The following is a 16,544-nucleotide window of genomic DNA, read 5'->3' as shown; positions in this document are numbered from 1 at the left end:
TTGCACAGTTCCGGCGTAAAAATCATGGAGCAGACGCCGTGCCTTCCCCATGTGCCGGTTCCTTCTAGTTCCACGACAACAAAACAGAATAATTCTCCACGTGTTTCCAATGGGTCAACTACCATAAAATATGAGGACTTTAACTTTGAATTCATTCCTGAAGAGAGTAAATACGAGAAACTGACGAAAATTGGACAAGGTACTTTCGGGTACGCAATTTCTCAAAAATAAATTTGGTATTATGAAACACGAGCATGGATTATATTACGTTACTTGTATTTAAACTATATATGATATAGTAACTTTAAAACCGTATAGATAACTTGAATGGAATTATATTTTTTTATCACTTCACTTAAAAAGATTATAGATTCTAGGAACAACACTCTGACACTGTACAGCTGCTGTACTCCGAAGTTCAACACATGTACAGGTTGGGAAAACCGCAAATTAACTTGCGCATGATTCGCAAATTTACATATTATACGCCAGTTGGAGTAAGGATTTGTTCCTAAAAATAGTCGAAATCAATTAAACAGTGAAATTTGAAATATATTTTTAATTGCGATTTAATTTACGACCAGGTCATTATTTTAATTACTAGCTAGAAACCTAATGTTACTCTACCAGAAGTATTGCATCAATTTTTAGTACTTTCCAATGTGCAAATAATTTTCATTTTTAGCTCACCTGCCCAAAGGGCAAGTGAGCTTATGCCGTGGTGCGGCTTCCGTCGTCCGTCCGTCCGTCCGGCGTCAACTTTTCATTTAAACAACTTCTTCTCAATAACCAAGAGACACAGGGACTTGATATTGGACCTGTAGCATGCTGGGATGAAGGGCTACCAAGTTTGGTCAAATAAATGACCTTGACCTTCATTGAAGGTCACATGGGTCAAAAAGGCTATAATCTTCAAACGACTTCTTCTCAATAACCAAGATGCCCAGGGACTTGATATTGGGCCTGTAGCATGCTGGGGTGAAGGGCTACCAAGTTTGTTCAAATGAATGACCTTGACCTTCATTCAAGGTCACATGGGTCAAATAGGCTATTATTTTCCAACGACTTCTTCTCAATAACCAAGAGGCCCAGGGACTTGATTTTTGGCCTTTAGCATGCTTGGGTGAAGGGCTACCAAGTTTGTTCAAATGAATGACCTTGACCTTCATTCAAGGTCACATGGGTCAAATAGGCTATAATCTTCAAACAACTTCTTCTCAATAACCAAGAGACACAGGGACTTGATATTTGGCCTGTAGCATACTGGAGTGAAGGGCTGCCAAGTCTGTTCAAATAAATGACCTTGACCTTAATTCAAGGTCACATGGGTCAAAAAGGCTATAATCTTCAAACGACTTCTTCTCAATAACCAAGATGCCCAGGGACTTGATATTGGGCCTGTAGCTTGCTGGGGTGAAGGGCTACCAAGTTTGTTCAAATAAATGACCTTGACCTTCATTCTAGGTCACATGGGTCAAATAGGCTATAATCTTCCAACGACTTCTTCTCAATAACCAAGAGGCTCAGGGACTTGATATTGGGCCTGTAACATGCTGGGGTGAAGGGATACCAAGTTTGTTCAAATAAATGACCTTGACCTTCATTCAAGGTCACATGGGTCAAATAGGCTATAATCTTCTAAAGACTTCTTCTCAATAACCAAGAATCCCAGGGACTTGATTTTTGGCCTTTAGCATGCTAGGGTGAAGGGCTACCAAGTTTGCTCAAATAAATGACCTTGACCTTCATTCAAGGTCACATGGGTCAAATAGGCTATAATCTTCAAACGACTTATTCTCAATAACCAAGAGGCCCAGGGATTTGATATTTGGTCTGTAGCATGCTTGGGTGAAGGGCTACCAAGTTTGTTCAAATGAATGACCTTGACCTTCATTCAAGGTCACATGGGTCAAATAGGCTATAATCTTCAAACAACTTCTTCTCAATAACCAAGAGACTTGATATTAGACCTGTAGCATGCTGGGGTGAAGGGCTACCAAGTTTGTTCAAATAAATGACCTTGACCTTCATTCAAGGTCACATAGGTCAAATAGGCTATAATCTTCAAACGACTTCTTCTCAATAACCAAGATCAGGCCTCAAAGTGGCATTTAGGAATTACTAGCCATGTGGCGAGTGACCTCTGAATTTTACTCGCCACATGCTCTTCGAATTCCCAGCAATAATTTAATTTGAGATATTACTAGTATGTACTAGATATGTTTCATTTAAGTGACTTTTTTTAAAATCAAAAATAACATTACACCAATCATGGTGTGATGTATAAACAGAGGTACAAGTATTAAAAACAAAAAATCATATTTCTGTATTTTGTCATTTTTATTCATCAAAGTCCCACTGAATGTTGTTTGGGCAGCCCGGCTCCTGTACTATGGTATATGCAGTCACAAACTTTGTGTATATTTTGCATCACACTGTTTACGTTGTCTTTCAAAATTTTGTTTGACTCTGCCACTTGCCTTAGAAGCGATAACAGCATCATGTATGTCTTTGTGTCGTTTGCTGTTTCCATGCCACACACGGATTTCTCTTTTGAAAGATGTGCTACCCGATACAAAGTCAGTTTTACCTGCCATTGATGTACTCCTTCACATATTTTACAAAATTTTGCATTCGTCAAACCTTAGTCGTTGAGCTATGATGAAACAAATGACGTTAATTACCAGTGCTGCTATATATATATATAGCTAACGGTAGATGCTTTGGGTTCTGCTTCTTTTCCTGCATCTGGATCTGCTGGTGAATCTGTCATTTTGGACTTAACCGAAAGATGTCGGCGGCGTCTACCCTGACCTTTTTAACGCCATTTTGCTCACACGGTAGCTCAGTGGGTCATTTAGACGCTTGAATGAAGATGGCGAATTATACTGTTCTAAGCGCTTTTCTGACTCTGATGCAAATAGGTTTATTCTAAAATATTGATTTCCGGTCGATTGTAAAAAAATATCCGGAAATGTTCAAGAATTTTTTACTCGCCAGATGGCGATATATACCATTAATTTTAGCTCGCCTTTTGGAATATTTACTCGCATATGCGAGTAAATTTCTCTCAACTTTGAAGCCTGAAGATGCCCAGGGACTTGAGGTTGGGCCTGTCTGTAGCATGCTGGGGTGTAGGGCTACCAAGTTTGTTCAACTGAATGACATTGACCTACATTCAAGGTCACAGGGATGAAATATTTTTAAATCTTGCCATAGCCAAGAGTCACCAAGACCTGATATTAGGCCAATAGTATGCTGGAATGAAGGACTAGAATATTTATTGACATGAATAAACCTATCTTACTCTGATATTTGAATAAATTGGTTATCAGCATAGTATCTGTAGAAATGACCTCAATCAACTGCAAATTTGCTGTAGAGCCAGGTGAGCGATACAGGCCCATTGGGCCTCTTGTTGCATATGTATGATGTTTCATGGCTAGATAAATGTGACTTGGATGATTTAAAAAAGTAAATGTTAGAGTGATTTTGGCTATTTTCAGGCACAAAACTACACCACAGTTGGTGTACTATATAAATATAAGTATATGTTTCAGGATAATGCACAAGGAGAATTTTCGGTTGGTGTAATTAACCAGACATTTTGAAGTAAGATTGTACATGTACTGCATTCACTGTTGTAAGTTATTATGTTGATATAAGCTTGTTGATATAGGTTCATTAATTAAAGCATCTTTGTTTTCTTAACATATGACTTATGACAAAATTAAAATGATAAAAGGTTAAATGATAGAATATCCTATGATGATATAATGTAATAATAAGGTATAGTTCTTCATAATTGCAATTATAACTGGGAAACTAACCACTGATTACGTAAAATGGTGCTCCATTCTCTATATGGTAATGAACCGCTGAAAATATGTCATGCATGCATGCACAAACTGGTTTGTTTTGAAGAATGGCAGACTGACAAGCCACAAATCAGAAGCCAAAAATTAATCATGATGTACATTATATATCGGTTGCTGCTGGAAAGGAAAATGAAAGGATTTGGTAAAATCACAACATCATCTACAATTTACAAAAGATAAAGATAGATTAAACGTGAAAAGTCACAAAAAATTGGCAGTGAAACTTATCAAGATTTGATAAACAACCCCATGTTTTACTGCTTTGTCATCATGGGATAATACTCGGCAAGTGCAGGGTTGCAGATTCCCATTCTATTATAGATGTTTATTACATACTTTACTTATATGAATTTTTGGTGTAACTGAGCAGATTTGACAGAAATTAATGAAGATTAATCCATAAGGGATTATGAGGTTTAGTTTAACATGGAAAAGTTTTATATTGATAAACATGAACATAGATTTAAATTGCTACATTAATAATGACAGCATTTTTAGCCCAACATCATCATATGGTGGGCTATTCAAATCGCCCTGCGTCCGTGGTCCGTCCGTCCGTCCGTCCGTCCGTCAACAATTGACTTCTTCTTCATAACCACTGATCAGAATTTGACCAAATTTTGTCAGAAGCATCCCTATGGGATGTGAACTCAAAATTGTACAAATGGTGGGGCTGACCCCCCAGGGGTCTGAGGGGCGGGCCAAAAGGGGTCAATTTGGCTCTATTAATATAAACGACTTCTTCTCTGAAACCATGCAAAGGATATCGCTCCTATTTGCCTGGTAGCATCACTATGGGGTGAGGATTCAAAATTGTACAAATGGTGGGGCTGACCCCCTGGGGGCCTGAGGGGCGGGGCCAAATGTGTTCAATTGGGCTATATTGATATAAACAACTTCTCTGAAACTGAGCAATGGATATTGCTCATATTTGCCTGGTACCATCACTATTGGGTGGGGATTCAAAATTGTACAAATTATTGGACTGACCCCCCAGGGGCCTGATGGGCGGGGCCAAATGTGGTCAATTGGGCTATATTGATATAAACGACTTCTTCTCTGAAACCGAGCAATAGATATTGCTCATATTTGCCTGGTAGCATCACTATTGGGGGCCTGAGGGGCGGGGCCAAGAGGGGTCAATTTGGCTAAATTGATATGAACAACTTCTCTTCTGAAACCAAGCAATAGATATTGCTCATATTTGACTGTGAGCATACCTTTGGGGTCAGGATTCAAAATTGTACAAATAGTGGGGCCGACCTCCCTTGGGGCTGAGAGGCGGGGCCAAAAGGGGTCATTTTGGCAGATTTGACATAAACAACTTCTCTGAAACTAATCAATGGATATCACTCACATTTGTATGGTAGCATGGTCATGGAGTGGGGATTCAAAATTGTACAAATTTTAGGGTTGACCCCACCATGGGGCTGAGGGGTGGGGCCAAAAGGGGTCAATTTGGCTAAATTGATATGGACAACTTCTTCTCTGAAACAGCTCATATTTGACAGGTAGCATTCTTTTGGGTAAGGATTCAAAATTTTATAAAGGAAGGAACTGACCCCCCGGGTGCAGAGGGCGGGGTCAAAAGGGGTCAATGGGTATAAACAACTTCTTTTCTGAAACTAAGCAATGGATATCACTCACATTTGTGTGGTAGTATCCCTAAGGGGTTGCGCCAAAAGTCATTTTTTGGCATAAAAACCTCACGTACCCATATAAAATGCCTATGATATATTGACATAGCAATACCAGTGACAAATATACTTAATCATCATTCTTGTTTCATATATCATAAAATCCAGGTGAGCGATACAGGCCCTCTGGGCCTCTTGTTGTTCTAATGAATGACCTTGACCTTCATCTGAGGTCGCAGGGTTCAAAATGTACAAAATCTTTAAACAATTTCTCAATAACCAAGAGGCCTAGGGACCTGTTATTGATTGCAAAATGATGTAGTGAAAGACTAACAAATTTGTTCAAACAATTTAACTTTGAGCAACATTTAAGGTCATTGCTGGGGTCAAGTATGCTAAAATCTCAAAAAGTTTTCTCAATAACCAAAAGGCACAGGGACCTGTAATTATGGGCCTGTAGTAAGTAATGACTGACCTACAATAAAAGTCACAGGGGTCAGATACAGGTATGTTAAATACTTTTAGTGAGTCTTCTTCTCAAAACCAAAAGGCCAGGGTCTAATTTTGGGGCCTGTAAAAACCTTTTTTCTGAAATTTAATTGAAGGGGGTAACAAAATTTTGGTTTTTTAAAAGAATTTTTCTTGACTTTGGCCCTATACCATTCAAGGGAAGGGCAATATTAAAAAATTAAAAGTTTTTTTAAAAAAATAATGTACATACATTACATTAGCCTGACAGCACCACCAGAGATCATCGACAAATGGTACATGCATATTATTTTAAAAGACTTACCGGTATCATGTAGCATGCTTGGGTGAAAGGCTACCAAGTTTGTTCAGATGAATAATATTGACCTACATTCAAGAGCACATGTACAGAGGTCAAATATATATGCTGCAGTGTAAAAAGAGGTCCTAATTTTGAACAACCTCTCAATAACCAAGAGGACAAGGATCTGATATTTGGCTTGTTACATGGTGATGTGCTATCAAGTTTGGTCAGATGAATGGCCTAACTTTCAGATCACAGGGGTTAAATGAATGACATGAGTTACATTCAAGGTCACCGTTCAAATTTCTCAAAATTTTTAAATGACTTCACCTCAATAACCAAGGACCTCAAGGATCTGTTAATTACTAAGCTTGCATCATGCTGCAGTAAAAGGCTGCCAAGTTTCTTTAAATGAATGACATTGACCTACATTTATGGTCACAAGGGTCAGATATGCTAAAATCTTTTAAACAAGTTTTTTCAATAACTAAAAGGCCCCGGGGCCTGATATAAGCCTGCAGAAAGCTCGGGTGAAGGGCTACTAAGTAATGAGTTTGACCTTTATTAAAGGTCACAGGGGTTAAATATGTTGAAAACTTTAACAAATCTTCTCAACAACCAGGCCCCAAGGGATCTAATATTTAGACTAGCCTGCTGAGGTGAAAGGCAACTAAATTTTTAGCCCACCATCATCAGATTGAGACCAATCGATAAACAACATGGCCGACAGGCAGCCATCTTGGATTTTGACAATTGAAGTTTGTTATCGCTATTGCTCAGAAAGCACTGAAGGGATTTTTCTCAAATTTCATATGTAGGTTCCTCTTGGTGCCTTGTTATGCATATTGCATTTTGAGACCAATCGGAAAACAACATGGCCGACAGGCAGCCATCTTGGATTTTGACAATTGAAGTTTGTTATCGCTATTTCTCAGAAAGTACTGAAGGGATCTTTCTCAAATTTCATATATAGGTTTCCCTTGGTTCCTAGTTATGCATATTGCATTTTGAGACCAATGGAAAGACAACATGGCCAACAGGCAGCCATCTTGGATTTTGACAATTGATGTTTGTTATCGTTATTTCTCAGAAAGTGCTGAAGAGATCTTTCTCAAATTTCATATGTAGGTTCCCCTTGGTCCCTGGTATTGCATTTTGGGACCAACCCGAAAACAACATGGCCGACAGACAGCCATTATCGCTAAATCTAAAATTTTATATATAGGTTCCCCTTGTTTGAAAAGTACTAGAGGGCTGTTTCTGAATTTACACAGATTAGTAAGACTTAGAGAAAGGGAAAAGTAGAGAAAAGATCAATCTGACATGGAACCTATAAAGATCACTCAATGGTGGGCGCCAAGATCCCTCTGGGATCTCTTGTTTTAAATGAATGAGCTTGACCTATATTCAAGGTCATAAGGTTCAAATATGCTGAAATCTTTAAATGACATTTTAATAATCAAGATGCCCAGAGACCTGATATCGGGCCTGTAGCATGCTGAGGTAAATATCTGCCATTTTTGTTCTAATGAATGACCTTGACCTTCATCTGAGGTCGCAGGGTTCAAAATGTACAAAATCTTTAAACAATTTCTCAATAACCAAGAGGCCTAGGGACCTGTTATTGATTGCAAAATGATGTAGTGAAAGACTAACAAATTTGTTCAAACAATTAACTTTGAGAAACATTTAAGGTCATTGCTGGGGTCAAGTATGCTAAAATCTCAAAAAGTTTTCTCAATAACCAAAAGGCACAGGGACCTGTAATTATGGGCCTGTAGTAAGTAATGACTGACCTACAATAAAAGTCACAGGGGTCAGATACAGGTATGTTAAATACTTTTAGTGAGTCTTCTTCTCAAAACCAAGAGGTCCAGGAATCTAATATTTGGCCTGTAGCCTGCTGAGATGAAGGGCTATCAATTTGTTCAAATGAATGATCTGGACTTGCATTCCAGGTCACAGGGGTCAAATATACTAAAAGGTTTAAAATAAGGTTTTTAATAACCAAAAGGCCCAGAAACTTGTTATGGGCATGTAGCATGCTGGGATGAAGATCTTCCAAGTAATGACCTTGACTTACATTCTAGGTCACAGGGTCAAATATGCTGAAAACTATGAACAAGCCTTCTTAATAACAAAGTTGGCCAGAAACCTGATATTGGCCTATAAAATCCTGAGCTGAAGTGGTGCAATTTTTAGCTCACCTGCCCAAAGGGCAAGTGAGCTTATGCCGTGGCGCAGTGTCTGCCGTCCGTCCGTCCGGCGTCCGTCCGTCCGGCGTCAACTTTTCCATTCAAGCAACTTCTTCTCAATAACCAAAAGGCCCAGAGACCTAATATTGGGCTTGTAGCATGCTGGGGTGAAGGGCTACCAAGTTTGTTCAAATGAATAAAGTTGACCTTCATTCAAGGTCACAGGGGTCAAAAAAGCTAAAATCTTTAAACGACTTCTTCTCAATAGCCAAGAGCCCAAGGGAGTTGATATTGGGTCTGTAGCATGCTGGGCTGAAGGGCTACCAAGTTTGTTCAAATGAATGACCTTGACCTTCATTCAAGGTCACAGGACTCAAAAAGGCTAAAATCTTTAAACGACTTCTTCTCAATAACCGAAAATCCTAGAGACCTAGTATTTGGCCTGTAGCATGCTGGGGTGAAGGGCTCCCAAGATTGTTCAAATGAATGACCTTGATCTTCATTCAAGGTCACAGGAGTCAAAAAGGCTAAAATCTTTGAACGACTTCTTCTCAATAGCCAAGAGTCCCAGGGAGTTGATATTGGGTCTGTAGCATGCTGGGGTGAAGTGCTACCAACTTTGTTCAAATGAATGACCTTGACCTTCATTCAAGGTAAAAAAAGTGGTCAAAAGGCAGAAATAATTAAACAACTTCTCAATAACCAAGAGTCCCAGAGACCTAATATTTGGCCTGTATCATGCTGGGTGAAGGGCTACCAAGTTTGTTCAAATGAATGACCCTGACTCGCATTCAAGGTCACGTCAATCAAGTATGCTTAAATCTTTAAATGACTTCTGAATAGGCAAAGTGTGGAGACATTATATTGGTCCTGTAGCATGCTTTCAAATAACTGCATGAATCCATATATGAAAAGATCACTGCATTGCAGGTGAGCGATTCGGGCCCATTGGGCCCTTGTTATATAAATGAATGGCCTTGTCCTGCAATAAAGGTTGCAGGGGTAGAATATGTTAAAATCTTTAAACAACCATTTCTGGATAACCATTTGTTGAAATGGATATACAAAAAAGGTAGCTAGCATACTGATATTTGATTAAAGTGGAAATCAGATTAATATATGCATAAAAGACCTAGATCAGCTTCCAAAGGGTCATTGGAAGCAGGTGAGAAATATAGGCCCATTAGGCCTCTTTCAGTGCCAAATTCAATTTGATTTCGTTTCAACAATGTTATTGTTAACAAATGGATTGGGCAACAGGCAAGCCTATATAAGTCGATCCTCTCCAAAAGTCTGAGTCTGATTGCATAAACAAAATGGCTGATAGGTGGCCATCTTGAATTTTAACAGTTGAAACTCGTTATTGATATATCTTGAAAAATACTGGAAGCATACTTCTCAGTAACTTCACATATAGGTACCCTTTGATCCCTAGTTGTGACCATTCATTTTGAGTCTGATAGTGAAACAAAATGGCTGACAGGATTTTGACTATTAAAGACTGTTATTGCTATTTCTTGAGAAGTACTGAAAGGATGTTTCTCAAATTTCAAATGTAGGTTCACCTTGGTCTTTAATTGTGCTCAGAATTAATGATAACATTAAAAATCCTGTCAAAGGTAACTACAATACCTTTAAGAAAAGAAAATGTGGTGGATATACTTGTAAGAATAAGTTAAGTGTGCATCTGTAAATATTACAATAAAAATTAACAATCCAGTTCTCATTATAGGGAGGTGTTCAAAGCGATAGATAGGAAAAGTAGAAGACTAGTAGCTATGAAGAAAATTTTGATGGAAAATGAGAAAGAAGGGGTAAGTAATTCTAGTACATGTATATACATATGCTATTTCTATGTTATATAGTTTAAAAAAAAAAAAAAAAGTCATAACGGAAATCTCCAACTTGGTCCCAGCTGTGTGAGTAAATGGATTTTCAATAAGTTATTTGGATGGTATCTGTCATAATGAGATATCACACTGTATGTAATGGGTATTTATATATATATACACATATATGATTCAGATATGAAATACCATCACAGAAACTTTGACTGTTGTAAGAGTATGAACTTTGCTTCCCCGCATTATTAGCTCTTAATGAAGCTTATGCCATATTGTGGTGTCTGGCATCCGTCAATCTGTCCGTCCGTCGTCCCGTCATACGTCAACATCTTCTTTAAAACGCTACTTGTCATAAAATACTGAATGGATTTTAACCAAATTCGGTCAGAAAGATCCTTTGGGGAAGGGGAACAGATTTTGCATTAATGACAATTCTAACCCCTAAAGGGCCAGAGGGGCGGGCCCAATAGGGGTAATAGAGGTAATTTCTTTCAATCGCTACAAGTCATAAGGTTATTGATAGATTTAATTTTGAACCCAAATTGGTCAGAAACATCCTTGGGGTAAGGTGAACAGATTTTGTATAAATGATGAATCTGACATACAATGGGCCAGAGGGGTGGGGCCTGATATGGGAAATAGAGGTTATACCTTTAAGTTGCTACTAGTCATATACATGTAGTTATGAATGGATTTTAACTCTTTGGTCAGAAACATCCTTGGGGTAAGGAGAATAGATTTTGCATAAATGGTGACACTGACCCACATTGGGCCAGAGGGGCAGGGCCCAATAGGGGAAATAGACGTTAGTCTTAAATCACTAATAGTCATAAAGTACTGAAATGATTTTATTCAAATATGGTCAGAAATATCCTTGATGGAAGGGTAACAGATTTTGCATAAATGGTGACACTGACCTCCATAGGCAATCGAGGGGCGAGGCCCAATAAGGGAAATAGATAGTAATTCCTTTAAATCGCTACTAGCTATATATAGTCCATCAAGTTATGAATGGCTTGAACCAAATTTGGTCAGAAACATTTTTAGCTGAATGGAAACAGATTTTGCATAAATGGTGACACTGACCCCCCTGGTGCCAGAGGGGCAGGGCCAAATAGGGGAAATAGATGTGAGTCTTTTAGATAGCTCATGAAGTCATAAAGTACTGAATTGATTTTAGCCAGATATGGTAAGAATATCCATGATGAAAGGGGAACAGATTTTGCATAAATGATGATTCGGACCCCCTGATGCCATAAGGGCGGGGCCCAATGGGGGAAATGGAGGTAAATCCTTTAAATTCCTACTAGTCCTAAATGACTAAATTGATTTTGATGAAACTTTGCCTGAAGCATTATTGGGCTAAGGAAATCTAATGTTGTATAAATGGAGGGTATGGGTCCCTTAAGGATTGAGATTAAGATTGAGTATTATCAGGGATCTGCTACAAATTAGAAAAAAAAAAAAAAAAAAAAATTTAATATAACTTAAAATATTTTGCCATGATTACTGAAATATCAGGTAAGTGATGCAGACCCTCTGGACCTCTTGTTTTTGGTTCCATGTATGACTGACATTTTCTCTATTTTACAAAGATCCCATCTTCATTCAGTTCTGTGTACTGCTTTTAACAAATATGCATATCTCCTTTTATCACAGATAATTTTTTTTCATATTATGTCCATTGAGCTTGGTGATGCTTTCATCCCACACACAAAAAAGTATAAAATGGCTATTACGGTTCAGATGGGGTTTTGAAATTCTAGTGTATTGATTCCTGTATAAATTAAAGGTGTTGCGTTAATTTCTGTTTCATTTCAGTTTCCAATTACTGCTTTAAGAGAAATAAAAATACTACAGCTGCTGCATCATGAAAATGTCCTGAATTTGGTAGAAATATGCAGAACGAGAGGTGAGTATGATTTATATAGAAGATTACTGGAGATTGAATCAGAAACCATGATAGATCTGCTGCCCCATCGTAACACTGTAGATCTTCCTTTTACTTTCTTTCCTATTTTTCCTCTGTTTATAGCTCACTGGCCTGATTAGGCCTGCATGAACTTATGCCATGGCACAGAGTCCGTCATCCTTCAAGTTTTCTTTCAAATCCCTACTTCTCCTGAACACCTGAATGGATTTTGATGAGATTTGGTTTGGCACATTATTTGGCAAAGGAGATCTAATGTTGTATAAACGGAGAGTGTGGCTGCCTTGGTGCAGGCAGGGCGGGGGCAAATAGAGGTAAATCCTTTCAATCCACAATTGTCCTCAAAGCCTGAATGGATTTTGATGAAAATTGTTCTGGAGCATTATTAGCAAATGAGAACTTATGTTGTATAAACGTAGGGTGTAACTCCCTTGGGGCAGGCGGGCAGGGCCCAATAGGGTAATTAAGGTAAATCTTTTAAATCCCTATTAGTCCTGAATGACTGAATTCATTTTTATGATATTTGGTCTGGAGCATCATTGGGCCAAGGAGAGCTAATGTTGTATAAACAGCTCAGTAATCTGATATTGTACCTGAAGCATGCTCAAATGAAAAACCTTGACCTTCAATCAAGTCACAGGGGTCGAAAAGGCTAAAGTCATTAATCAACATCTTCTCAATAAGCAAGAAGCCCAGGGACCTGATATTTGGCCTGATGCATGCAGGGGCAAAAAGCTAACAAGTTTGTTCAAATGACCTTGACCTACATTCAAGATCACAGAGGTCAAATAGACTTGATTTTTTTCAAACAGTTTTTTTTTCAATAACCAAGCTACCTTACTAGAAAATTGATATTGGGACTATTGGGGTGTTAGGATTGCAAGTTTGTTGCAATGATTTTCCAATGACAGAAACCTGATGAGAAGTTTTAGAATAAAATTCATTTAAATGAAAAATCTAGCCTACTTTGTTTTTTTAATATAGTGGTAATCGGCTTAGTATCTGCACAAATGACCTAGAAAACTTCAAAGTGGCATTAGAAGCTTTAAATAATGTCATTATCAGCTGAGCAAAGGAGCAGTTGAGCAATACAGGCCCATGGGACTTCAGTCTTGTTCCTAGTAATCAAATTAATGAAATTCTCTGTATATTTCTTAATTCAGCCACTCCTTACAACAGAGGGATGAGCACTTTCTACATGGTGTCAGATTTTGCTGAGCATGACTTGGCAGGACTCCTCAGCAACACACATGTCCGATTCAGTCTGGGAGAAATAAAAAAGATTATGCAGCAGTTATTAAATGGTCTATACTTCATTCATGAGAACAAGATTTTACACAGAGACTTAAAGGCTGCAAACATACTCATAACTAAACATGGTGTGTTAAAGCTGGCAGATTTTGGCCTCGCTCGTGCATGGAGTCAACCTCAGCGTAGTAACAAGAACAAATACACAAATCGTGTGGTGACGTTGTGGTACCGACCTCCAGAGTTGTTGCTTGGGGAAAGAAACTATGGACCAATCATAGACCTGTGGGGTGCAGGATGCATTATGGCTGAACTATGGACACGCACACCAATCATGCAAGGAAAGACTGAACAAAATCAGATGTTCCTGATCTGCCAGTTGTGTGGCTCTATTACCACTGATGTCTGGCCAAATGTGGATAAATACGATCTCTTCGCTCAGATGGAACTACCTACTGGTCAAAAACGCAAAGTCAAGGAAAGACTCAAAGCTTATGTTAAAGACCAATATGCTCTTGACCTCATTGACAAACTTTTGGTACTTGACCCCTCAAAGAGGTATGATGCTAACACGGCCCTTAACCATGATTTCTTCTGGACAGAGCCTGAACCAATTGACCTGGCCAAAACTTTATCAAAGCACACAACATCCATGTTTGAATACCTAGCTCCACCTCGAAGAGGCGTTCAACAAGGTCATCGCCCCCACCAGCCACAGATGCACCGACCTGTACATAACAATGATCAGCATTTTGACCAAGTTTACTAATGTAATAGTTTAATCTGTTAGTCTACCTCACCATGTGTTTACTTCTAGTCTGTAACAAATCGGGTTCAGTATGGTGTTCAACATTCCAACATATATAGTAATTTATTCTGTTATGTGTAATAATCACACTTTGTCAATAATCAAATTATCATATTTTGAAAAAGCCATTAGCATTTGAATCAGTCTTTCATAAATGAGATGAAAGAATATTTCTTATTTATGGGGTCCAAGAGCGTAAGGTCAATGTCAAGTTTATTTTTATTCACTAATGAACAATTGGTCTGAATTAAAGGGTAATTAAGTTAATTGAAGAAAGATCAAGTTTACTAGATTATAGTTTGTTTGTTGGATTTAATTAACATCTAATGAACAGATAGTGTTATGTTGAGGAGCAGACTTCTTTTAGTAGTTTAAGTGGCTCCCTCAAAGTACAATATAGGAGAGGCCTGTCACATACCATCCAGAAAAAATAGGATTAAGTGTCTTTCTGAAGTGACTGTTTCTTAGCTTCTCAAGAACCACAAGCAGCCACGGGTTGAGAGTATTGAACCACTCACCTGAGATCTTCACTTGAGGTTATGTGGCCAACAATCTAACCAACTGAGCTATCACAGCCCCTCACTGGATTAAAGGTCAAGGTCATTTGGGTCCAAAGTTAAAAGAAAAAGTGGATCTCTGACTATGACCTTGGCTTTTGTTGGAATAGGCTTTGAAATAAAACAAATCAAAATAAACAAATGAAGATTTCACCAGTATTTACATTTATGTTAGCCCAGCAAATATGGAGTTGGAAGGAAACAAGAGTTTGATCATGGTAAATGTGAAATGTTTATTTAGGTTTATTGTGATTTTTTTAAGTTCAAATATCAAATGTCAGCTAAAGCTATATTGGCAGATGTCTTTTTGATGGTTATTTGGATTTTTTTATGATGTCGTGTCTGTGTTCAAGTTTGAAATTAATTATGTACATTTGGCCCAGGTTTTCCTGGATAAATGGAAATTGTATTAACTGCTCAAGTTTCTCTGATCGACCTTTACAAATCTTAAAACATCTTGTATACTTAACATCCAAAGGAATTTGATTTTGTTGATGGCCTCATTGTTTAGTAATTGTTAACAGCTGTGTGTTCTCATTTCATTTGACTTATTAACTGTTACAAGGTTTTATCGATATCTTCCTTTTGTAGGCATTACTGAATTGGGATAACGTTGCAAGTTTGATATTGATTAATTTGTGACGATTTATTAATTTAGAGTTGTCATGCATTAATGAAGAGGTTTAGCTAAGACTTACTCATTATCTGAAAAAAATAAATCATCTTGACCTACTTTCAAAGTCACAGAACTTGAAACTATTTCTTCTGAATATTAAGGATGATGATAATGGACTTAGCAGCATCCTTGGACATAAGAGTACCAATTGTGTTCAATAATACTTGGCTTACATTCAAGGTCACATGTGTCGGATGTGTTTTACATTTTTTTTATCTAAATAAGCAAGAGAGCTGGGTTCATGATATGGACCAGGAATTGCTGGGTTGATAGGCTGCATCTAGTGTAGCCTCCTCCCATATCAAAATCAAGACATATTAAGCTTAGCAGCATAAATAACACGCATCAACTTTTAAAGTTGAACTTGTAGCAGGTGAGTGATACAGGTCCATTGGGCCATTTGCTTTTTGTTAAATGATAGATATTGTCCATTTCTAAGGTATGATATGCCATTGGAAAAGTTTGAATATTATTCCAGTATTATGCTGGGATGAAGTGCTTTCAAGTAAGTTTGTGAAAATGAATGGTATAGAGTCCAGATGGCACGTCTATTTTAGATGTTTAAATAATCAGGTCTAAAGTTATCCTTGTTAATATGAACTTAATTTCATTCATAATTCAACATTGAGTTCATAACAACACATAGTACAGTACAAAAGAATATGATGTGGAAACATTAAGTTGTAGCAACTTATATAAATATGTTTCCTAATTTTCCTGCATGTTTGTAATGAATTAAGATGACTAATTATAAATAATAACACAGACAAGAGATACAGGCAGATTGGGCCTCTTGTTATAATAATTTAATAAGTAATAATATAAGTATTACTGTTTTTGTCTTCTGCTACTCAAGGTAGGATTAGATTTTATATTTTGATTTCTCATGGCAGATAAGATTTTGTCCATTTTGGATTTTGCCTCCTCTAATAAGTTTTTATTCATTTTTAGCTCACCTGGCCCGAAGGTCCGTCGTCCGTCGTCCGTCCGTCAACTTTT

General features: G+C 37.8%; 1 protein-coding gene across 1 annotated transcript; it reads left to right on the top strand.

Annotated features, from left to right (window-relative positions):
* Positions 1-24: 24 nt before the first annotated feature.
* LOC117322323 (cyclin-dependent kinase 9-like) lies at positions 25-16,485 on the top strand. Its single transcript, XM_033877177.1, has 4 exons — positions 25-209; positions 10,215-10,296; positions 12,148-12,238; positions 13,420-16,485. Exons 1-4 carry the CDS (start codon positions 25-27, stop codon positions 14,271-14,273), a joined length of 1,212 nt encoding a protein of 403 aa, XP_033733068.1. The 3' UTR covers positions 14,274-16,485.
* Positions 16,486-16,544: the final 59 nt, after the last annotated feature.

The sequence above is a fragment of the Pecten maximus genome, chromosome 2, assembly GCF_902652985.1.
Source record: "Pecten maximus chromosome 2, xPecMax1.1, whole genome shotgun sequence".
Lineage (NCBI taxonomy): Eukaryota > Metazoa > Mollusca > Bivalvia > Pectinida > Pectinidae > Pecten > Pecten maximus.
Note: the sequence above shows the minus strand (reverse complement) of the source record. Positions and strands in the feature narration are given on the sequence as shown.